This window comes from Lineus longissimus, chromosome 10 (genome assembly GCF_910592395.1).
Source record: "Lineus longissimus chromosome 10, tnLinLong1.2, whole genome shotgun sequence".
Classification (NCBI taxonomy): Eukaryota; Metazoa; Nemertea; class Pilidiophora; order Heteronemertea; family Lineidae; genus Lineus; species Lineus longissimus.
In genome coordinates, this window is record NC_088317.1 from 7,309,813 (window position 1) to 7,335,926 (window position 26,114).

The following is a 26,114-nucleotide window of genomic DNA, read 5'->3' on the forward strand; positions in this document are numbered from 1 at the left end:
ACACAGTCGGAGTCAGTCAGTGTGTCAACACAACAACGGTGTTAGTATACACATGAATCCATGATACACTGAGACACGAATGTAAACATTTGCCTGTTGGGTCGGAAGGAGTTCACCGTTACCGATCACTGCCCCAAAAAAGGTCATCTGAGCTGGTTGACTAAAGTAGATGATGATAATGATGAAAGTGTAGCACAGCTGTCATCAGTGCTTTTATAGTTAGGCCTATAGTCGGATTCATAGGTAAATGTCACTGACTGCCCTTTGGGTCGCTGTGCAAAAACTATTGGGCCGATTTCTTCAAAGTTTGTTTTTTCTTGAATCTAATTTCGGGACCCAACACAATTTCCAGGTAAGAGATTTGCAAATTATAAAGAAAAAAATTGTCAACTTTGGAGCCCTTCGGCCATTTTGGGGGAATCTGGAGGGCCCGATTTTTTTTTATGGATAGTTCTGAATGAAACTTGGCAGCTTTAAAGATACACACGAAAAAAATTAACCTGAACATTTCAGCAAAATGCATCCAGAAATAAGCAGTACAGAGGAGAAAATGTCAAAATCAATACACTACGTCAATGTACACCAATACATACAAAAAATATTATTTCGTAACCATGGTTACTGAACTATGAAAATCCTCTTGGGTCCCGAAATTATATTCAAGAAAAACCAAACTTTGAAGAAATCGGCCCAGTAGTTTTTGCGCAGCGGCCCAAAAGGGCAGTGACATTTACTTATGAATCCGACTATAGGGCTGTCTTGTAACTATGTTATTGTCTCAAAAATGAATACAAACTGCTACCTAGTTACTCAGTACATCATATTCTATACTGTGCATTCCTTGCTTCAATTGTTCTTGTATCATATTTTTCAACATTTCTCTCTAATCGCAAGCCGAGGATAAATACTCCTTTCAAGATAGCATAATCACACGCAATTCCACAGGTACATCCCATTCATTTGAAATTTCGGCCAATGACAGCAGGTTTTACAAAATGTAAATGCGCTGTTAATTTTCAATAGTCACTGAATAGCTAAGACACATGTAAACCCGTCTTAATTGGCCAGAAAACATCTCTCAGCTTCTCCCACAAATAACGATTCACTTATTCCAACGTCAGTAACATGTGCACGCGGAAAACAATACGACTAACTCCACTTTTTCAAGACAAACCACACCATCCCACAACTATTGCTTGATTAACCCCTAACAATGACAAGTTTTTCCTCATACTCTCCCTTTCATATCGACAGGTGAGCACAATGGCCCTGGCCATTTCATTTTAGCTGCTCCGGCTAGAAGGCTGAATCTTTGCATGATGGTAGCTTTGGGCAATATACTCAGATGTTATTTTTGGCGTATTCATTGTTTAACCTACTTTCGGGTCTCCAGTTTCGAGACGGCCATCTTGAAAATACGTTTTTGCCATTTTAAAACTAATGGTTGTGACTAGGGCAACAAAATATTTTTGATGAGTACATGTAATAAGGATACATCCACGTGTCCTTGACCTATCGCCTCTCCGGTATGCCCCCACCCTGTCCTATCTGACCATTCAGGGTTGGAATCGTTCAGGGTTTGTGGATGGGGGTGCTCAAATGCGCCCCCCTCCCCCTCTCCCATGCCTGCCCCATGGGAGGCCATTCGGGACCCTCGACCTCAACAGTCTGCCGCTAGCCTTACAGCTAGTCAGAGGCAGATGCTCCAGCACCTCACAGACCACCTGGAGTGTAAAAATTTACAGGAACGGTCCGCGAAGCGCCAGTTCGAGCAGCCGGTGACTGTTGACCTCGGTCATTCGCCCATGGAGTGTGTCTTCCCAGATTCACATTCCCTATCCGGCCCAGCGTCTTAGGCCGATTTCCCCTCGGGGAGCGCTCTATTCTGCGCACTAGTTAGGCTGTATGTGCCACTAGAGACATGTCCTCTCCCATCGGTCAACCCCTTGGTTGGGTTCCCTTCGATCTTTTCGGGGATGCTGCCAAACAGGAACTGGACATGGTCCCGGACTGGGCATTCAAAGAATTGCCCCTGTTCCCAGCCCTGATTCAAGCCTCCACCTGGCTGGATACGGCTCTCGGGGACACAGCTTGGTCCTGCGTGGGTCGACGGCGTGCCTCGGTCTCGACCTTACCGTCACCCAGACCGGGCGCCTTAACGCAGGCGGGGAAGCGTTTCACCACCTTTTCCCCTCCTAGCCTCACATATCGACCAATTTTTTTATCAGGTCTCGCCGTCGGGATCCGACCCGGTTTCATTGTCTCCTCTTTAGGACGATATTCAGCTTACCGGGTTGGTGCTCCCCAAAGTCCTCGCAGCTCTGTCTGTCAAGGACGCAAAGAACGATGAGGCCCCGGCCAAGGAGACCCAGGCAGTGTTGTCTTACGCCGTCCTATCTCTCTATGCCCTGTCCAGGTCGTTGGCAGCCGACGCGTCAGAGGACCAGCGCATTCTTGCCCTGTTCCTCCAACAGTCTCTGCAGCACGCCAGTGATCTGGTTGCAAAGCAGGCTGCCAACGCAGTGCTTAAGCGCTGGGACCTGCTTATTGAAGGGTTAAGCATGGTCCGTGCCCAGTTTCTGAGGAGGGCATTAAGGACCGCCCCTTTGGATGGCCTTTATTTCATGACTCCATCCCGGACACCTTAGGTGCCCAGATGCAGTCGGACCGCCTGAGTCGACTTCGGCTCCTAAGGCCACCCCCTGTTCGCGATCCTCTTCCTCGGGCAGGTATCGTCAGGCCGAGGCCCGACGTCCCCGAGGTTCCTTGGCCCCTCGTGGGCCCTCGTTCTCTCGGGGCTCCTGTTCCTTTTGTTCCCAAGGGTAGGAAGAGACTGAGGCTCCCCCCCCCCCAGGCAGCCCAAGCCACCCTTCCATGGTAAGTGGGGTCGCGAGGGCAAGCGCAAGTGACTTTTTAGTCCGTCATCCTGCAGCGCCCCCATGGTTGTCGCCTTGGGGGGCAGGCTGCGTCATTTTGCGGCCTCTTGGGATCAGTGCTATCAGAAAGACTACCCGTGCCGGACATGCTCTGCCACAGTGTCCGTGTGAACTTCTCTGTTCCCTCCCCCCACGACCCCCGGTAGAGTATGAACGACATAAAATTTCCATTTCCTGTGGAAATGTCATTTTATTAGTTCATACCTACCCAGGTCAGACTGACCGCCCTGCCTGTCCCCACAGCAACAGGACTTTTTCTTGCACTCGAGTAATAAGTACTAATTAATGGCGGCTTTCGTGAGGCAGAGGCTGTATTGGGGCGCCGCTTAGGTGTAGCTACGTGAAGTAGCTAATCATTTTTCTATTATAAATAGATTAATTTTTCCTCGGGTGTGTCCGATAAGAGTACACATGCAAAAGTCTGACCTGGGTAGGTATGAACTAATAAAAAGACTCTTTTCCCCAGGACATGGAAATACATGTAGATAGGTCAGTGTAACCTACTTTTCTGCTAAATTTAGGTCAAGGTTATAAAATCCTAAATTGGTCATATCTCAAAAACCTTCAGTTTTTGAATGTTTATCATTTCTTAATCAGATCAAAGTTTACATCGTTGTTGAAAGATTTTGGCCTTGACCTAATTTCCAAGGTCACTGAGGTCAACTTATCTGTAACCATAACGGTAGCCATATTCCAGTCATTGGCCACAGGTGAGCAGGTGGCCCCTGACCATTTAATTCAATCCTCCTATTTGCATATTTTCCTTTTGGGACTTGAAAATACCACCTGTCTGTTCACCTCTCCCCAAACATGAAAATATATAATTTCAAAAATACTTTTTGATCAGATATGACCTGTCACAGCAAAACCAGGCACATGTTGCTCGAAACTTGGCAGTTACCTTTGCATGACTCAGTATTAGTTCGGTTGTCCGAATTTTTTTAATACTGAACTTAAATATACAAAGGACCTTTGGTCTGGATATTCCTGAAATAAGGCACATGGTGTACAAAGACTTCTTCGACTTGATCTGTGGTTCAAGAGATTTCGTTGATACAATACTTTTGGTATTAAGTGTAGATATTTCTAACATGTCTGCTGCACTGAACAAACAGTGTCTAGTTAGAGAAGTGTGTGTGACAAATCCCTCTCGGCTCGGAGATTTATGAGACAATTCAATTTTGATTTCAGAAATCTCTTTAGTTTTCTGAGACACAGAGTCAAAGCACCTTAATTGGCTACATAATTGATTTCTCAGTCATAGCACTTGTGAGGACACTTTCGTGATGTGTTTGTTTGTGAAAATGTAAGGCTTGCAGTTAAGCTGCTTAGAAAAGAGATCATCATGTCAATAAACATGTAAATTAATCATAAGAAATAGGAAAATACAGTGATTCTTTAAGGATTCATTAATTACTCTTTCCCTTCAGGTGCCGATCCGTACTGTATTATTGAATGCGAGGGGCATAATGCGACTACAAAAGTGTGTAAAGACACTTTGAATCCTTTCTGGAAACAGGCGGCCATTTTCTACCGAAAGACACCACTGAAGAGTCCCATCACTGTCACAGTAAGTGCATCAACAGTGCTTAACTGAAAGTTATCTTTAATTCATGCTTTCTCTGCCTATCATGTTACGCCTAATTTGTAGGTTTTAGTGTAACTCGTAAATAGCATCACAGATTAATTAGCGCTTAAAATGGGAAGTAGAGCATCAGAAAGTCAAATGACACTTCATGTCAATATGGCAAATGGGTCATTGGTCACAATGGTGTAATTTGGTGTTTATGGTGTTGTTTCCGCTGTTTTCCTTGCATTTTTCCTGGTGAAGCCAATGGGGATGCAATTAAGCCAAACAAAGGATCATTTTGTGTGTCGCATGTCAGAGGGTCACAAGCAAACACAGAACAAGGAGAATTGCTACAATTAAGCAAACAGTCTATGGATACACAGCCTATAAAGGTGGTAACATGTTTAGTGCGGCCAGTGAATCTAATAAATGTGTTCTCGCATACTCTTGACTCACCAATTGCCTTGAACAGGCAAAAGTTCCTTCATACTCATTGACCCAAACTTGTTGATCAACAGGTTATGCCTTCTTTTGGTAAGTTGATTGACAGTGGTTGGCTTTGAGAATGAACTGATCAATTGTGACCTTACCACTATACTTCAATCAGTGATTGTGGTGTGGTCAATCAATTTCCCTGTCTATTATGTTAGCCTTTTAGCAACGAATCTTCAATAGAAGAAATCCCATTGATGATAAAGTGGAATCGTTATGTGCCTGCCATTCTGAACCCTTTCTAGTGGTACTCCCCTTACAGGAAGCTCCGGTGTGTGTCAGAGTTTATTCTGATTCCACTCCAGGATCTCCGGGTTGGATAGGCCCAGAGCTAATAACACCGGGTTTATTATACCCGGCGATCATCGGTGAGTTTCGCACGCAGTACCGGATTGGCTCCGGAGTTTTCTGTAGTGGAATACCAATAACACCGGAGATAATAGTTGTATAGATTCAGCGATAGGTGGCACGCCGATCGCTTAATACAGGTACGCACGGCGCATGCTGGAAAAATAGTGCCCAATATTTTTACCTCCACGTCTATAACTGGAGAGCAAATTTCGGTATCACCATCTGTTGCCGAGCTTATTAACCTTGCATGCAAGCCTGTGGTGGAACATGAACCAAGAAATATCCAGGCTCATTTATATCCGGAGAGCCTCCGGATCTATTAACACCGGGTTTAAAACCTGTAGTGGAAGTAAGACTACTATGAAATTGATGTAAATCGACATCACCAGGAAGGTCATAACACGGCTGTGTTTATCCTATGGCTTAGAGTGACTATGGTAAACAAGCACACATAACAAAGTTATGTTATTAACATAGTTTTGTAAGGCAATGCTTTGAATGAAGACAATCTTTTACACACAATGCTAAAAGTATCTCGTTGCTTCCTTCAGATTTGGAACAAGAACCCAGTCATGGATGAATTCATGGGGCGGCAGATCTTTACCTCGGTCGAGGATAAGGAGGGTGTAGTACAGGAGGTCAGCTTGATGGGCAAGAACAAGGATAAAAACCCAGTCAAACCGGGACGTCTCTTTGTTGAGATTTCTACCAAGACGGATCTGGTCAGTCTTTGAACGTATATTTGCTGGGGACGTTTTGAGAGCTACGTTCACTGGACTTGGTGCAACTATTAAGTTTGGCTGAATATCAATATGTTGTAAATGAGAACATGGGACCTTGATGTCTTGTTACTGAAGGCAGTGTAACTCCATTGGACTGTGCCTCCTTGTGACATACCAGTGCAACTGTTTTATGTAACATACTTTTGTTCAGTCTCACAATACTGGCAGAATCAGTTTTTATGGTTTTCCAATACAGTAAACATGGAAATATTTGCGGCCTTTTTATTTCGCTGTATGTGAACTTTGAACTTTAGCTTACCGATACATTAAATTTAGCATTTCGACAACCACTCAACATTGCTCTCAGTTTGATTTTCTTTCTCACTGCCATTTATTTTCCGGAATTCTGTGAACGCAGACACTCAAAAATTAAAGGCATGCGAATATTTCTGGGTTTACAGTGAATTGGAATGCTGTGATATATAATTCAGTTACATCATTTTTATACTGTAAACTACCAAATTTTTGCAGGCTTTATTTCTGCAATGCGCGAAAATGTCTGAAAAGAACAAAAAATGTCCTGATTTTTATTTGGCATATTATGAAATTTTCAAGAAATATATTTTTGCAATTGGCTCACCGTAGGGGAGTGTACACAATACCACAGTGTCCGTCGTCGTCCTTGTCCGTTGTCGTTGTCGTCCGTATCCTATTTAAAAAACAGCGGCACATTTCTTAACAGATAGGACTATGAACTTGAAACTTTGTACAAAGGACCCCCCAGGTCAGGTGACCTCTGACACTGAATTTCGTCCTGATCTGATTCTCAACTTGACCACCAGGGGGGACAAAAGTGGAAACCTAAAAAGTGTGATATCTCTCTTATATATGTATATATATATACACATATTTTATTTGTAACAAGTATTAACAGACAGTGTAGTAATCCTGTGCTTATACATACATGTGCATGTGTGTGCATGTATATGATACGAAGCAACTTGAAGGTCCAGTGATATATCTAAGATTACAGAAATTAATTGTTTTACATCATATATTAAGCTATACCAGATTAAAAATTGAAGAAGTCACTCATAGTAGGTTTAAAATATCAGTCGTCTGCCTGGCTTCTCCTGGGTTTTCTTCCCTAAAGTACATGAAATCACGGATTACAGAAGCCAGATGAGCTGTTTCAATGTCCATGCGAGGAGTCTGAATGTTGTTTACAGTTATGTGCTGTACCAAGGGTCAGGGAATTTGAAGATAGTCTGCAATGTTACCGATGTTGTTTGATGTTGACGACATACTTATGTTATGTAAGGTAGTTTTTAGACAGGGGTGTGGTACCGTATTGGGTTAATGTACTTATGAATTTGAGTTGATCAGATGTTTTAGCTTTACTCCAATTATCAAAATATTGTATATTGCGGGGTCGAAAGAGTTAATGCCCAGTAGGTTCAGTTATGTGTGAGAATCAGTGATAGTCTGACCTTGGCCATGTTGGAATGAACATTGTATGATGTCATAATTTGAGAAACAATTGGGTGACCTGCACAGGCAACGTCAACACTGACCAGTGGTCAATCCAGTTTGTTTAACTAATATATTGTGTAAATTGTAGTATACATGCTTCCCGAAATTGGTGGCTTGCATTGGAACTAACTTTATCCCCCTTGTCTGTCATTAAAGGCATTCAAGTGTGTTGGTCAACCATGATTATCTGCTTTGTCCCTCCACCATAAGGCCTAGTTTCCCCTTATGACATCACTATTTCGGACACTCAGCGCCCCATTTCTGGAAAGGTGTATAGAGTACATTAATAGTAAGTCTGGTTGGCTTGAAATGATAGGATATAAGATGAGTAAGGGATCACAGGTTGGGGGACCATGGCCTGAAAGTAACTAAGGGGTCAGGTTACAATTGGTACTTGAGTCATGGAAATTGGTATATAAACCCTAGGTTTTAGAGACTCATGTAGACAGTTTAGAACTGCCAGAGGGTATATCCACATCACGCCACCCAGCACCAATCCATACAAGAAAACCCCTGTTTGATATCCAGTTTGAGTCTATACTGTTGAAAGAGTTTTGACAGTAATACATTGACTCTGTGATTCAAATCGGACTCAGTCCTGGTTACTGCGGAATGAACCATTTTTGATGAAATGTGACCCGCCACGGCAAAATAAGTCGCACGTCGAACAGAAGATGAGCCTAAAATGACACCAGGACATAGTAGAAGAAATTGATCTACTCAGATTTCACACAAGGCAGACAATAGTGAAATGAACAACCAGTCCGTCTCAACCTGTCAAGCTCGGAGCGACATGCGACTTATTTTGCCATGGTGGGTCACAAATGTTTGTGGCAGGTTCTCCTTGCAAGAATGCATCACATAATATGTGATATTTTTATACGGGTTTTGGATTTGACCAATTTTCAAGGTCACAGGTCAAATGGCATAAATTGGCTTTTGAGTGTAACTATAACATGTTTCTTAACCGCTGAAACTATGAACTTGAAATTTCGTACAGATGACTCCCTTTGTCATATAAGTCGTACTTCCACCTATCAAATCCCCGTGTCTTTTGCGCTTACACCTATGAATTGCCGTGTCTAAATAGACCCGTGTGTCAGATCCCCGTGTCTATTAGCCCCATCGAGCTCGATGGGGCTAATCGGGGCTAATATAGACCCGTGTTCAACACGGGTTTTTTGATAGGTGGAATCTGAATAGACACGGCTTGCAAGTACTAAGATCCGGCGACAGATGGCGCGGTGTAGTTGCCTCGGTATTGCACATGTGAAATTCCCCTCCAATGGGAAAGAAACACAGGAGAGCTCCCTACCTACAGCGCACCTGTCGCCGGGGCTATCAACCATTATCGAACACCACTGAAAGGTGTAAGTGCGCCCCAGGTTTTTTGACACACGGCGAAGACACGGGTCTTGAAAAAACACGGGGTTTTATGATTGGTGGAACTACGACTATAACACTGAATTTCGGTCTGATCTGATTCTCGACTTGGCCACCAGGGGCCCTAACTAAAAAAGGTGAAAAGTCGTTTATAAGCGACTTGTTTTCAATGATATTTTTATGGTAGGTACTCCGAGCAAGGATACATCACATATCCTACGGGTTTTTGATTTGACCTAATTTTCAGGGTCACAGAGGTCAAATGATGTGAATTGGCTGTTTGAGTGTAACTATGGCACTTTTCTTAACTGCTAAAGATATGAACTTGAAATTTGCTGTGTCCGTCGGCGTTCATCATCGTCATCGTCTGTATCTTGTTTCAATAACAGTGGCACATTTCTTAACCGCACGAGCTATGAACTAGAAACTTTGTAGACAGGACCACCCAGGTCAGGTGACCTCTGGCAGAATCTATGGAAAATATTGTTTAAGTCCACCAGAAGAAAGATTTGTTGTAATAGGTCATTCTGTACCCATTCCTGAATGATAATCACACAATTTTTTAGCATGGCATCGATGACTTTTTTAAATATAGTGAAAATTAAAAAGATTGACTACTGCCCGGTTGCTATGGTCAGGTGGACAGACAACCTATCGAAGAAAGTGGACAGACATTGTAAGAATTCTTGTTTTTTTTACAAGGTAAACCTTGCAATTGATATCTTCTTTTGAAGTATGAGAACAGTGATGAAACAAACATATAAATACAGGCTTTACTTATAAGTGGTAGATGTTTTGCCGTTTGTATGGTCAGGATGGACAGACATAAAAAATGACCATAGCAACAAGGACAGTCAAATTCGGCTGAGGAGAGTACTCATCCTGGAAATTTGCAATTTTCCTGCTGACCACAATTAATGATTACAAAGAAATATCTTATGGATTGTTCTCTGGGTGATTTCTGCCGATTTCGGACCTGTTGCTATGGTCAGGGTGGACAGACATGAAAAATGCATCACTGGACTGGTTTGCGTCATGTTGTAGATCATCACCTTGCAATTGATCCTCAGTAATGACATCACAGTCTTGTTGGTTTGCTTCATCACCGCACGGTCTGAAAATGGTAACATATTTCATTGGCACAATGCCCTGATATTGCAGACCAGACTAGAGGTAATCACAACACAAAATATTATTCTCCAAAGCCTGACACTTTCATACAATTTATCTATTTACATCATCATAGTAGTTAGAATTGTGTACAAGTGTATGACATCCTAGAACTCATTCAATGTCGACAGTGCAAAGTCACTTACCTCTCAAGTGAAATTCCACATTCAGCAAGTATACCGTCTATATCGAATTCCTGATCTGTTCCATCTGTTTTCGAAGCTTGGTCAACATCGGAAGAAACCAGGGGCTGAATGCGGCGCACCTCGAACATTCCCACTGCTGCATTGCTGCACTTTTTCCGACACAGATTTCCTGGGGCCTGCAGTTGCATCCTACACGCCTCACAGAAGCATGAAAGCTGTCTTGTCTGGATCTTGTATGGTTGTCCAACAGTGTTTTCGGCTTGATGAATTTTTCTGGTTCGGGGAATGGTCTTAACTTGTGTGTATGGTCTGTCTCTTTTGATTTCGCCACTTTTCACCAAGAGGAAACTACGCTTTGACAGGACGAAGTCAGACTCGGCATTCCGCGTGCACCAGTTATAGACGTCTTCTTCACCATTTATAACAAGTTTGGATCCCAATTAAGCTCGATCCAGTGCTCGATTGATCACTCCGATTTCTCCATCACCTTCGCCCTTTCCATGTTCTGAACCATAGTAGTTTCGACTCACGGGATGATCATGCTGTAAACTGAGGTCAGCAAATGGACCAGCGCTTTTATATTGACAGCTACAACCATCGCTGAAGACTACTTGAACTCTCAAGTTAGGCATCTCAGCTAGCAGCTTGGTTTTAGCTATGTCACAGAAGTGCTTGACAGCATGGTGATCATGCATATTGTCTTTGGAGAAGATGATGATTGAATGACGCACAAGTCCCTCTTTACTTTTGTGATAAGAGACAACGGGATGAATGGTTATTTGCTGATGATTGAAGAAGGCAGTCTTTATCTCATCCTCATGCATGGTAGAACGATTTTTCGCAAAGTCAATGACTTGCAACAACCATCCGGGTGGGAGTTCCTTTTTCAACTTCGAGTATTGGAAACTCTGCCAATGCGCCGTGCTCAGATGTTGCACAAATGTAACAGCTTGGGTTGGGCGTAACACATCTGCAAGCAATCCCGAGAAAATCTCTTCAAATTTGCCAGACTTGGTTAACAGCCTCCTTCGTATCTTCCCATCTGTGCTTTCCATGCGTTTCCATTCACACCAAGTAAATACTATTCCTTGGAGGGCTGCATCCTCATTGAAGTAGTTGCGCAAAGTACTTTCCTGATCTTTACAGTGCTCACAATCTCCTATGCACTTGTTGTCATGAAAGCGGGCGGCGTCTGACTTGGTACATCACAGAACGTCCAGCAAGTCACATTCATTGAGCAGTTCTCTATTTGGGTCTGACATGAGACGGCTGATATCAAGCAGTTTGTAGCGCACGTTGATACAATAGACACAGCAACAAAATTCCCTGTACTTGGGACTAAGAAGGCGCTCGTTTTTCGGCCTCAGTCGTGCAAACTTTGCAAATCTGACTTTTAACTCAGGATGTTCAACTCGAAATTTACTAAGGGCAGACTTGACTGAAACCTGCAAGGAATAGCCTGGTCCATGCTTTGTGGCAAACCTCTTTTGTGGAAGAACACAACTGATATCCTTTCGAATATAGAATTTCTGCACTGCATCTTTCAATACATTGGCACATATTTCTCTCCTTCGAACTTTGTGGCGTGGGAAAAATTTCTTTCGTAAGTGAAGCTGTTTCCTCACATGTCGTTTGCTTGCCTTCGTCACAAGCTTGCAAGCAAGAACCCGCACAGCCTCCCTCCCGGCCTTTGTTGATTTCAACTCGAGGATTGAAGATTTAACATCTGGGGAGAAGAACTCACAGTCCAACTTTCTCCGTTTCGCCAAGTCCGGGAATTCCTCATCAACAGCTTTTCTTTTGCGAGGCGAACAGTTCTTGACAAGAGATGCAACAACCTTGGCATATTTGCCAGAGTTCTTTGGCTGCCGAGTCCTAGCCTTTGAAATTACATTATACTGAGACTTTTTGCATTTAAATGCCAGCGAGGCTGTGGTCTGTTTTTTTCTTCCCACTGGTGTCTTCGATTGATCATGTTGATTGCCTGCAGCTGGATTCCTCTTATTCCACTTACTCTTCTTATCTTTTTGCCGAATTGCATATTTCTTTTGGGGGGGTCTGTTTCTTCCTCCATGCCTGCTTTTGTTCACGCCATTTTAAGCGCTGACTCTCTTCAGTTTGCCTTGTGACGACAGGGAGCTTGACCTTTAGATGTCTCTGTTTGGGTCCAGGTTGAATTCCTTGCCGAATTCGCTCCTCATAATTCTTCTGGCGTATGCGACCCAGGGCTTTCTCATGCTCATTCTGTTTGATAGCAGCCTTTGATGGTTTCTTTTTTGCAAGACTGCTTCTGAGGCGATCTCTTCTTTGCATGCATCGAACACGTTGGCTTTGTAAATACTTCTCATACTCCTCTGGGTTTTCTTCCTTCTGTGTCCTCCGATAAAGTGTGATTTTACTGACCATCCTGAAGTGTAAATATTTTCACATAACAACATACATGTATTGACTGAGGACACAAATTTCTAAATGTCAACTTTCCATTCCAAGCCTTAACAAAATAGTTCAAATCAAACCTTGCAACCTTATTTACTATGCCTTACCTGCCAGTGAACCTGGAACTTTGCAGCGACTATCGTGGCCTACCAATGATTAATGCCATGGGGTCGTGCCTGAAAAAAAAGGGACATTAGAAAACATGTGTGCTGCAATGCATTCCCCCAAGCCAAGTCACGTAGGCCTTATGCACACCAAGTCACTAGGCCCTAGGCCTACAGACAGGCAGGCAAGGTGCCATGCAATATAAGGCCTATTTGACGTGTTTTTGAACATGGGACTGGAGGGCCCGGATTGGACACTCTCAATGAGACTCAGAAACTTTCAGGCTGTTAGGTGCCACCACTGGTCAGCGGTCCCAGGACCTTGAACACGATCTGATGTCGGAGCAAAAATGAATGTCACAACGTCATCCACAATATGGCACAATCCAAGGCAGGTGTGGCTTACCTTGGCCTGATGTCTAAATCTGCGACGCACTGGGACCACTAGGCAGACCTTGAAAGTCGCTCATTTATTAATAGCTAGGCCTAGGAATCATTGGCTCCCGGGATATAACAGACCCAGCATGCAATGTACATGCACTGCCTGTGCATAGGCTAGGCCCCATCCCATTTCATCATGTTCACAATCAGATTCCCTGTTGAGTGCTAATTCAGAATCAATGCCAAATGGACACAAAATGACGATAGCATCTCTATTTGTCCATATCTGACGATCATTACAACTAATCATGTCCATTAACTGACGATAGCAACGCTGACGTCCGTCCATTTCTGACGATACAGACACATTTGTCTGTCCAATCTGACGATAGCATCACAAGGCACAGCGTCTGCTAGCGTGCAGTCCATCAGAACAAAAGTGCGACCTCTAGATCGATGACGTCTCGAAAACTTTCAAACTTTTTACCCATTTCCGGGGTAGAAAATGCACAGATTTAAGCACACAGCTAGTGTACGTTGTTAATCTGAGCTATCGTCAGTATGTTAGACAGACAATTATTTGTGCAAATGTCTTTTTAATCACCTGGTGAAACAAAACGGAAAAGCAGGAATCGGAAACAATAGCGACTGCGCATGCGCGCATCAAATTTATTTTCTCACCGACTTACAATAAAACAAGGAATCAAGGTGGAACGAAATGTGAATGTCAGCGCTGGTCATTGGACAGACTGACGATAGGTAATTAAAAACAGTGATTGTTCTGAAAGAAATTGAGGTTTCCTGTCCCTCACGCATTCTGTGAACGAAACATCGACAATATATTTAAAAAATATGGTAGTTAGAGGGTTTATGGGGCTGTTATACATACACAAATTGACTGTTTAAATCATCAGGTGAAAGGACAGACGTCACCTGACGATCGCAACTGTAATAATGCATTGGTTTCAAAAATTGGGACCAATGTATGTCCACCTCATAAGCTTGAAAAAAAAAGAAAATATTTGTATTTTCTATATTAACATTGATTTTGGGGCATAACAGCTACAACTGCTGCTAAAATATGACATCTCAAAGACAATATATTTACTTTTCTGAAAAGTCAGCAATTTCAAATGCTGGTCTTCCATTTAGCAACACCCTACTAAAGTGGCCCTAATTTCCATAGAGTCTGCCCTTTGACAATGAATTGGTCCGATCTGATTCTGGCCAGAAGTGGAAACCTAAGAAGTGTGATATTTCTCTTTTTTGACTTGTTTTCGATAAAATTTTTATGGTAGGTTCTCCTAGCAAGGATGCATCACATATATTACGGTTTTTGATTTGACCTAATTTGCGAGGTCACAGAGGTCAAATGCCGTAAATTGTCCATTTGAGTGTAACTGTGGCACGTTTCTTAACCGATAAAGCTATGAACTCGAGCTAGTACACATGACTCCCTATGTCATATAACCTCGGACAACGAATTTCAGTCCGATCTGATTCTCAACATGGCCACCAGGGGGCCTGAAGTTAAAACCTAAAAAGGGCGATATCTCGCTTATCAGCAACTTGTTTTCAATTATATTTTTATGGTAGGTATCCCGAGCAAGTATACATCACATATCACGGGTTTTTAATTTGACTTAATTTTCAGGGGTCAAATGGTGTGAATTGGCCGTTTGAGTGTAACTATGGCACTTTTCTTAACCGCTAAAGCTAAGAACTTGAAATTTGGTACACATGACTCCCTATGTCTTGTTATCTCGAACATTGAATTTCAATTTGATCTGATTCGCAACTTGGCCACCAGGAGGCCAAAACTAAAAAACCTGAAAAGTGAAATATAACGCTTATCAGTGACTTGTTTTCGATATTTTTATGGTAGGTACTCCAAGCAATTATACATCACATGTCATACCGACTTTGGTTTGACCTATATACTATACATGTAGAATGTTTCCTAACCAGGATGAATTCCTAACCACAAAATATCGAGACGGTGAGCACAATGGCCCCTGGCTGTTTAATCATTTGGGAAATAAGGTTATTTGTGAATTTTGCAAAATCGGCGGTTTACAGTATTACATTTCGTGTCAGCAAATTTAAAAACAATAGCATTTTATTGTAGTCATTGGTATCCATCGGTATGTATGTGACTCAAATTTCGCTCTGTAAACATGACATGCTACATGCTATGTGCATATCACAATTTACAAGAAGAAACACTTTCATTCATCTACTGATGACATCACTTATGGCTTAGAAGTGTATACATGTTTTTATGATATATCTTTATATTCATAAGGTTGAGGTTTCTTATTACACTTCTGAAATAACAGCTCAAGATGTCTTAGGAAATTTCTGTATGGGTAACGTCTTGCATTTGAAACTGTTCCAACAACTATAGTAAGTAGATTTTATCAAGTATCATTTTTGACTAAGATGAACTTTCTGAGCATATGAGGTTAATCTTGAGGTGCAAGTGTTGCTGCCAAGTTCTAGTGAAGGATCTTATTGGCTGCACATCCACAAAAAAAATATTTCAAAACATTAAATGTGGTTATTTTCCTCACATCTGAGAACAAAGATGGATTCCAGAGAAACTTTTCTGAAACACTGGCACTCTATTAATTTTTGTCGGGAGTCAAAAGGTTTTAAGGAGGCTCCCTCCTCCTACACTCGTGCCTTAGTAGAAAAAATACAACAGTGTGCAAGTATAAGTCAAATATGTCACGTTATCACACAATCCGTGCAAATACATGATGCAATGCATTGCGTGACATTATCACACATTGCATCATGCACTGGACAGCAAGGAAATAGATCAGATGTACAGTTCTACCAGAAAGTAAATGTCCGTTGTTTTTTGGCTCACCGTAGGGGAGTCTATACAACACTGATGTGCCCGTCGTTGTTTGGTTTGCAAATAGTAGCTAAGGTGGTTATTTTCATCTTCATTAAACTCTTGTGTGGTTATTTTTGGATTCCCTTAGCTGGTTAACCACTTAAGCAAAGATATTGCAATGTGCCGAGCTTGCTCGAAGGAGTTCATTTCTGACAGTTGTCTTAGGTGGTTAAACATGGACTTGTCCATTTTCTGTTTTTAGCTCACCTCTTAGCAGAGGTGAGCTTATCCCCTACCGTGGCGTCCGTCGTCCGTCTTCGTCGTCGTCGTCGTCGTCGTCGTCGTCGTCCGTCGTCCGTCAGCAGGGCACGTTTCGTAACTGTTAGAGCTATTGAGTTGAAACTTGGTACACATGTACCCTTATGTAATGACACCTTGGAGACCAAGTTTCGGTCCGATTCGTTTCATGGTTTGGCCACCAGGGGGCCAAACGTTAAAAGTGAAAATATGCAATATCTCCCTTAATAGTAGTCGGGAAATTTTGAAAAAAATATGGTAGGTACTTCTAGCAAAGGTGCATCATATATCCTCCGGGTTTTTGATTTGATCTCCTTTTCAAGGTCACAGAGGTCAAATGGTGTAAATTGGCCGTTAGGATGTAACGATGGCACGTTTCTAAACTGCAATGACTATTGATACCAAATTCGGTACACATTTACCCCTTAGTCAGGTGATCTCAGGGACCGAAGTTTGGTCCAATATGATTCACCACTTGACCACCAGGGGGCAAAATCCAAAAACCTTAAAAGTGTGATTATTTCTTAACTTCTTGCTCGATTGCCACCAATTTGATATCATGGGTACATCTAACCACCATACAGTATATGTCACACAGGTTTTTAATTTGACCTTCTTGTCAAGGTCACAGAGGTCAAATGGCGTAAATTCGCCGTCAGGCCGTAACTCTGGCACGTTTCTTAACTGCAATGACTATTGATCACAAATTAAGTACACATGTACCCCTTGGTCAGGTGATCTTAGGTACCGAAGTTTGGTGCGATCTGATTTGCCGTTTGGCCTCCAGGGAGGTGGCCAAATCCTAAATTCTTCAAAATGCCATTATTCCTAGTAATGACTTGCCCGATTGGCACCAATTATATATCATAGGTACATCTAATTCCAACAACCATTCAATGTGTCACCCGGGTCTTCTTTGATTTGACCTACTTTTCAAGGTCACAGAGGTCGAATGTACTGTAAATTGGCCATTTTGGGGAAATTGTAATTGCTTGGACCTACATCAAACCTAACACTACATGACACAATACCATGCTCTTTATCCATCTTTCCTCCACATGAGGTGAGCACAATGGCCCTGGCCATTTCATTTTACCTCATTAGTGAAGATTGGAAACAAGGAATGCCCTCCTAAGCAAGAGTTCGTAGGTGGTAACCACCTAAGGTACTGTTAGTTGCTTCGTCCGTCGTTGTCTGTCGTAGTCCGTCGTCATCGTCGTCTGTATCCTGTTCCAAAAACAGTGGCACGTTTCTTTACCGCTAGGGCCATGAACTTGAAACTTTGTACGCAGGACCCCCAGCTCAGATGACCTCTGACAATGAATTGTGGTCCAATCTGATTTTTAACTTGGCCACCAGGGGGGTGAGAGGTGGAAACTTAAAAAGTGTTATATATCTCTCGTATGAGTGACTTGTTTTCGATAACATTTTTATGGTAGGTTCTCCTGGCAAGGATACATCGCTTCTCATAGTTAGCTCACCTCTTAGCAGAGGTGAGCTTATCCCATACCGTGGCGTCCGTCGTCCGTCGTCGTCCGTTGTCCGTTAGCAGGGCACGTTTCGTAACTGTTAGAGCTATTGAGTTGAAACTTGGTACACATGTACCCTTATGTAATGACACCTTGGAGACCAAGTTTCGGTCCGATTCGTTTCATGGTTTGGCCACCAGGGGGCCAAACGTTAAAAGTGAAAATATGCAATATCTCCCTTAATAGTAGTCGGGAAATTTTGAAAAAAATATGGTAGGTACTTCTAGCAAAGGTGCATCATATATCCTCCGGGTTTTTGATTTGACCTCCTTTTCAAGGTCACAGAGGTCAAATGGTGTAAATTGGCCGTTAGGATGTAACGATGGCACGTTTCTAAACTGCAATGACTATTGATACCAAATTTGGTACACATTTACCCCTTAGTCAGGTGATCTCAGGGATCGAAGTTTGGTCCAATATGATTCACCACTTGACCACCAGGGGGCAAAATCCAAAAACCTTAAAAATGTAATTATTCCTTAACTTCTTGCCCGATTGCCACCAATTTGATATCATGGGTACATCTGACCACCATACAGTATATGTCACACAGGTTTTTAATTTGACCTTCTTGTCAAGGTCACAGAGGTCAAATGGCGTAAATTGGCCGTCATGCCGTAATTATGGCACGTTTCTTAACTGCAATGACTATTGATCACAAATTAAGTACACATGTACCCCTTGGTCAGGTGATCTCAGGTACTGAAGTTTGGTGCGATCTGATTTGCCGTTTGGCCTCCAGGGAGGGGGCCAAATCCTAAATTCTTCAAAATGCCATTATTCCTAGTAATGACTTGCCCGATTGGCACCAATTTTGTATCATAGGTACATCTAATTCTAACAACCATTCAATGTGTCACCCGGGTCTTCTTTGATTTGACCTACTTTTCAAGGTCACAGAGGTCGAATGTACTGTAAATTTTCCATTTTGGGGAAATTGTAATTGCTTGGACCTACATCAAACCTAACACTACATGACACAATACCATGCTCTTTATCCATCTTTCCTCCACATGAGGTGAGCACAATGGCCCTGGCCATTTCATTTTAATCTCTTCCATAACCTTTGATAAATACCCCCATTACTTCATGTATGAGCTGAGTTGGCCATAAAGACACTGAATGACTCCAATGTTGACTATGAGGGGTGTTCTTAAAGGTCACCAGCTGTCTGAAAAAAACAATCACCTGTAGCGAGCTAAAAACTAGTCTTCAAAATCAAAGAATTAAGCAGGAATTTTCTAGTAATGAAAGCAAAAAAAACCTTTCTTGTATCATAGTTCACCCATACATTGTGAAAAAGAACGAGGATAAAATAAAATAAAAAAGTTACTTTTTGGACATTTTTAAAATGGCCTGTTACATAATGATGATGCAGGATTAGCTTGGTCCAAATACAGCAGATACATGACCATCTAGATATACCATTCTCTGCTGAAAACCGCATTCAATTATCTAATTCTAGGTCTGTGGGTTTAAAAAACCTGTGGACATTTACTTTCGGGTAGGACTGTACATGTAGTCCACCATATAATGGTGCATCTATCAAGTGCTTGGTTGTCTCTATTTGTATAGAACTTTTATGTCTAAATTATGTATTGTCCCAGTACTTTGTATATAGTGTATGCACCGGCCAATAATCATGAAATTGTTATTGCTTGAATTTTAGTTTTAAATTACCCCAGGTTCCACTCTATATAACTAAATACGCCTTGTGCATTCCAGCCTAAAGTATAAGATTGCCTATATAATGTACATACACAAGCCTGTTTAGAAATTTAGCTTACTGGACTCAACGCAACGCAACGCAACGGGCAAAATGGGGGAGCGACAATTATTTTTGACCGTGCCTGTTTTTTATCCTAAAATAAACTTGGGGCTAACACAGCCACAGAATACCTCCATATTGTGGATGGTGTAGTTCCTGGTTTCGGGTTCGATTTGTGAGATTTACTCCCCAATGGGTGGTGCAGTACGTTAGTCATGGGTTTAAATCTGGATATTTACTCCTCAATGTGATGGTGTAGTGCGTTGTTCATAGATTCAATTCTTGTTAGTTTTTATTGCTCAATGAGTTTGTGTAGTGCATTGGCCATGGGTTGGATTCCTGATATATTCTCTTCAATGTTGTGGCAATGTACGTTAGTCATGGGTTTGTGTCTTGATATTTACTCCTCAATCGAGTTGTGTAGTGCTTTGGTCATGGCCCTAATTTGCAGAGTTTGTACCAATGTCCATAGGCCTATGATTGTGATGATTTCATGTAACACAATTTAAAGGTATTTTTTCCACCTTTCCTGTTCCGTGTTGGTTTTCCCATGCAAATCAGATCGTTATCTCCACGGAGAGGCAGTGCGTCGGCAGCTTTATGCGACATTCATTTGCCTAGGTGATATTGCGAGATATCCAATTCATCGAGGACCTGTGATAACGACTTCTTACTCGCCATTTTGCGAACTTTTGAACATAATTTTCTCAAAAGAATCCGGCAAATAGAGATATAGAAAGTGCAGCAGATATGCTGTGTAGGAATTCCTCTACCACGCCATCTATTGATATATACCGTAAACTATGCTAGCAGACAACAAATCAATGGCTATTTACCCATGTCGGAAAATTTCGTATTTTTGCGAATTTAGCAGTGAACGGACCAAAAGTCATTTTCTCAGAAATGCAAAATTGGCAGCAAAAGAGTTAACTGCCAGTGATTTGCACTGGTAGCGCCCTCTATGACCATAATGGCAAATATATGCACAGTTAGATGCTTGTGCCGCCTATCCATACCCATGAATTTAGCCAAATTCATATTCCAAACTAACCTGATGTGACAAGATAATAGTCCCTTAACTCCATTGTATTATCTGTAACTAAAAATAGTATGCCATCTGCATACTTTCGCCGGCTGCCAGTCCATATTATAAAACCTTATGTGTGCTGGAGTTCTGTGTCATGGCTTCTGTGTGCTAGAGTTATGTGTGCTCGCTTGACTCAAGCTTGCGTTTGCCTACTTTTGCAAAGATAACTCCCCATGTAACCACAATCCTAGGATGACCAGGCTGTGTATTATAAATAAAAAAATACACCGAGGGACCATTGCTTTGGTTGCGATGTTTGTGCAAAGTCCAGTAAGCCTATAAACTCAGTCTCGTGCACACTTGACTAGACTAAATTCACATTGTCATGAGAGGTGTGGATTTACTCTAGTCTTATTGTTCGAGCCATGAATATTGATATCAAGGTTTAATAAAAGGGATTTGTCCATCCGCCCTATTATTAAATTTCGCTTTCTGTAATGGTAATCAGCTTTATGAAATTTGCTTCTACATGGCTTACACAAAATTTATCCCGGTGAAAAACATGAAAACACCTTTAAGTTAGCCTGCATGGTTTGTGACTCTCTTGAGATGAAACTCTGCAGCTGGGTAATCTACTGTAAACTCCAAATTTAACAACGTTTTATCTTTGCATTTCGTGAAATTTGCATATATTTGATCGAGAATAAACATGCAATGGGCTACACATCCAGTGTTACTTGTTATCTGCACAGTTGGTGCTACAATAGATTGAGAACTAATCTGAGTGTGCACAGTGATGTTACCTCAGGGCGTAGCTACATGTAAGCAGACAGAACTTGATAAATGGAGAGTAACATCAGCTAAATTCGCTTAAAGGGTAACTCGTGTCAAATTTCACCATATAATGTTTTAGCTGTTTTTGACAATTGACTACGTCACTTTCTCATAAATCGCTAAGGGTTTCGAATCGAAATGCACATTTTCTAGAAATTGAAGGTTTAAATCCCGCCTGGACGGCTCGCTTCGAAGCCGTTGAAATCGCGCTACGCCGATGACGTTTTCGTTGATGACGTCACAACATGAACATTTTAAAAATCTCATTCGTTTATTTACAACTGCCATTGACCATTGACATTCCATCCTGTCCTTACACAATATATACACGATAAGAACTGAAGATTATGGAGAAGAAGAAGAAAAGGGTTGTCGGGTGGCGTTGTGCTGCGATGTTTTGCGGCAACACCAGCAAAACTGAAGGTGTTGGGGTTTTCTGCTGAAAGAAGCTGTATCGCAGTAGTTCGCGTACACTCAGGAAAATCTAATGAATATTAAATGAGGTCTAAATATAGTTTTAGGAATACCATTATTATGACGTCAGCGATAGAATTTCCTGGTTGGACTTAGGAAATTTATGATGAAATGACTAGGACTGTGAACTTGGGGGGAGGGGGGATGTCCCTTCCCTGACTTCGTTACTTCGAGATTGGCTATATAACCACTCACAGTGGAAAACTGATGATTGGTATTTTTTTATCACATCCGTATCATCCGCCATTTTGCTTAGTAAGCTAATTAAATATTCATGAGTATTATGGTTATTTATTTATGAGCTACTGCGGATATAGCTTCTTCCTAGGAAAATATTCGATGGTCTGACTTGTTCATGTTGTGACGTCATTAGATCACGTGGCTTAGTGCGGGTTTTTCAAAACGTCTTCGGCAGTTGGCCAGTTTGACATGATTAAAACAGCGATTTTATAATAAATCTAATCAAAAATGGAAAATTTGAGCTTTACATTTGTGATCAACAATTAAAAACGGACGTATTTCTGCAAAGTTGTAAATCACATCATAGTATCACTTTAAAGGAGTGGCCAGCTTTTTACTACAGTGTGTTTGTTAGCTCAGCTGACAAGCTGAGCTATTCATATGAGTAAATGGTAGAATGAATGTCCGTCTGTCTGTCTGTCTGTCTGTCCGTTAAACAGGCACGTTTCAAAACTATGGCGGATAGGCGATAGATTTTCCCTCTGAGGCGTTGAGACCCTTCAGGACTCCTGAATAGACCAAATTTGGGTCCGGCAGGATGAGCGGTTTGGCCACTAGGTGGCACGGAGCGAAATGTTCCAAAAACTTTTCCAGCAGCTGATTTCTCCTAATTCTTTAAGTTGGGGATCATGAATCAAATCTAATCTTATAGAGCAAAGCTTTCTCTTTCATTATCAATAGGCGTGGTTCATGAATTTCTCACCAGGTGGTGTTACTGGCACAATTTAGTGAGCACCCCCAAGAAGAGCATTTTAAATTTCGCGCGAGTTATCCCACGTGCAGCGAACGTCACGTCTCGGAGTCTGCGCAGTTCAGACGTAAGGAGACCATGCCATGGAATAGATCGCGTTCTGTCAATTCGGAGGTAAGTTCTCATTAAATGCACAATTTCATAGGCGATAATATTTGGCTGCTTGTGTTATTGCATGTTGATGACATTAGGGAAGGCTTGGATTGTTTAATTGGATGTGATTAATTTGAAATAGTTCGTCGACGATCGTTGAAAAACGATCTGCGAAATGCAGCTTGGTCTGAGAAACGATGTCAAAGTCCGGCTTTAAGTCATGGATTACTCAACAAATAACTCTTGTCACATAGCAGAACTAATGTGAATAAACAAGACAATAATAAACATCGTTCTGATATCATCGGGTAAGGTTGCCAATGTACATAAACAGTGTAATTGAGGATCGACTCCGGCGATTTGAAATGTCAACAAACAATAAATGCGATAGCTGATACACACTGACGGTACATGCACACTGTACATAGCACAATGCTTCAAACGGGGTTGATTCATCACTCTTATCACAATGTATTCTCAATGAACTTCCTTGATCATTCGGCCCTAGCGCCTTATCAGTTGTTGTTGGCCTTGTATTTGATATAAAACTTGGCTAGTTTAGCTATCTATCAAAATTAAAATGTTATCTCCTCATCATGTTTTGCAGGAATGATCTGCACTACACTACTGGCATACTGCAGCTGCATTTGAACATATTTGGTGACCACATCACAGATGACCAAGACTAGAGAGAGGATCGAGCTATGACTTCAGGGTTTCCTCCAGAGGGGGGGGCAAGGGGGCAGTTGCTCCCCCTAAATTGTCCAAAAACAGGCAAAATTTGTTGTTTTGACCAGGATTTTCTGCAAAATTATGGTTTTGCCCCCCCTTGAATTTATTTCTGGCAGAAACACTGGACTTTGCACATCCCATCGACTTCGGTGTTCACCAGTGCAATCATCAGAAGAGCCAGTCTATTTTAGTATTCAAGTATTTCATTCTGTAATACTTACCTCAAAATTGACTAAATAAAGAAAACCGCATGTGGCAGTTGGGTAAAAAAATCAAGTCTATCTGTTTAAAGTTTTTACTTGCTATCAACATTTCAATGGTGGCATTCTGCTAAGGTTTGTAAGAGTTTCACTTGACTTAAGCAGGGTGTACACTAGTAAAATATTAGCAACATTTTACCAACATTTTTACAACAATTTTGCAACAAGCCCTTCAAGGCCCTGTGTACACTAGCAACAAAATTGCAACAAATTAGCAACATTTTTACAACATGTTGGTAAATTGTTGCAAACTTTTTAGTGGGAACAAAGGGAAATAGGTATTTTGGAGGGAAAATGGATGATTCCAAGGAGAGAAGATGTGTTTTGAGTGCTTCTGCAGCAATTTTAGCTGTCATTGTTGAGAGACTGAAGAGGCGGCGAAATAACCAAAGAGAATATGGACCAGGCCCTGGATCAAAATGAGGGTGGATCATGGGGCATACCACTGCCTGTAAAAGGAGTTGCGGCTGACTGACAAGCCGTCATACAAAAACTTCCTGCGAATGGATGAAACTTCTAGAAAAGGTTTCATCACCCTACGAAGCAAGACACTCACTTGAGAGTTGCTATACCTGCTTCTTGTTCAAGTCACATGACCTCAGGTAGATCACATGACGCAAATCCTATTTCTGATTGGCTGAAGAGTTTGCAACATTTTTACAACATGCAACAAAGAATTGCATTGCATTTAATTTGCAACAATTTTACAACAATTTTACAACAATTTTACAACATGTTGTAAATGTAAGACGCGTTTTGCTCTGTACACACTACGCAACATTTGTTGCAACTGGAAATGTTGTAAAAATGTTGCTAATATTTTACTAGTGTACACAGGCCTTTAGGCAATAATAGAGTTGGGTAGAGCATTTTGTTAATGTTACCCTTTTAGTTAGGGAAACTGGTGCCTTCTGCATTAGGTGGACCCTACTTGCTCATCTGTCAGACCAGCCTCACACGTCGGCAGTAGAGTTTAAGGTCCAGTCTGCGAGATTTACCCATTTCTACCCAGCCAAAAGCGGGTGATTGGGCTAGTCTCTCCATGTGATTCAATTCGCATGGATTCTTGTGTCCTGTGCTGAAAGGTTCCCTCCACAAGGGCAGACTACATCCGGTGGCACTAAAATATGGAAGAAAGACAGAAGATGACCAATTTGCGAAAAGGATCATCATCATCATCATCATGGTAACAGCTGAGGATGAATCATGTTGCTGTGTGTAGAATTGATGGTCCAATATAGGTTAGGTTATTTGTTTGCGCACACATTGCAAGGGTGGAGCTTGCTTGAAGTAGATTGCGCCAGTCTACCGTAATTCACTGTTACACATCCAGAAGCTAATATCCTCAGGCTTTGAGTCCTTAGTTTAGTAGAGTTTGACGAGCAATGTAATATATACGAACAACGCAGCAACAACTCAGCTGAGCGCCAGGCCCTTGGGCCTCTTGTTCTTCTTCTGGTTTATCAGTAAACTATTTTTCTGAATGTGTCTGATGCTTTTTCAATTTTGTTTCAGCTCTTATATAGTAGAAAAAAGCATTATTTGTTATATTGAGTTCGCAGGCGTCTTGGCGCGAAAGACCTATCCCGCCACGTGAGTGCACGACGAGATCCGACTTCACGTCACCCCGCCATAATGATGCAACATCATTTCCTTTATCGTCACAGAAGCGGGTTAATCGAGTGCCATCAGTGTGACATCGGAAAAACCAATATCTACACCAAGAGGTCATTGGGTAGATCATCCATAGCTCCAGGAAGCACCTCACTGGTGCATCGTTCCACATAGATTGGATCGACGCATGAAGTGCTAACTCGAGTCAAATCGGAGTCAACATGGGAATAGCGTGATAATTCAGTTAGATTTAGAATTTTTCCTTTTTTTGTGCAATTTGTTGATGGAAACGACTTTTGTAGAAAACGAGGTGACTGGGCAGCCGACAGCTGGGTAACATGCCAATGGTCCTTTAATGAATATAAAAACGGATTAATTTTAAGCATAGCTAAGCAGACATGACTTGATAAATGGAGCATTTACAGA

General features: G+C 41.8%; 1 protein-coding gene across 2 annotated transcripts in view; it reads left to right on the forward strand.

Annotated features, from left to right (window-relative positions):
• LOC135494845 (calpain-5-like) overlaps window positions 1-21,414 on the forward strand; it is a 111,680-nt gene extending 90,266 nt beyond the window's left edge. For both annotated transcript variants that reach the window (XM_064783135.1, XM_064783136.1), the window contains 2 exons: window positions 4,367-4,506; window positions 5,901-21,414. In XM_064783135.1, coding sequence (XP_064639205.1) covers window positions 4,367-4,506; window positions 5,901-6,083 — 323 coding nt within the window. In that variant the 3' untranslated portion in view covers window positions 6,084-21,414. The remainder of the gene's footprint in view (window positions 1-4,366; window positions 4,507-5,900) is intronic.
• Window positions 21,415-26,114: the final 4,700 nt, after the last annotated feature.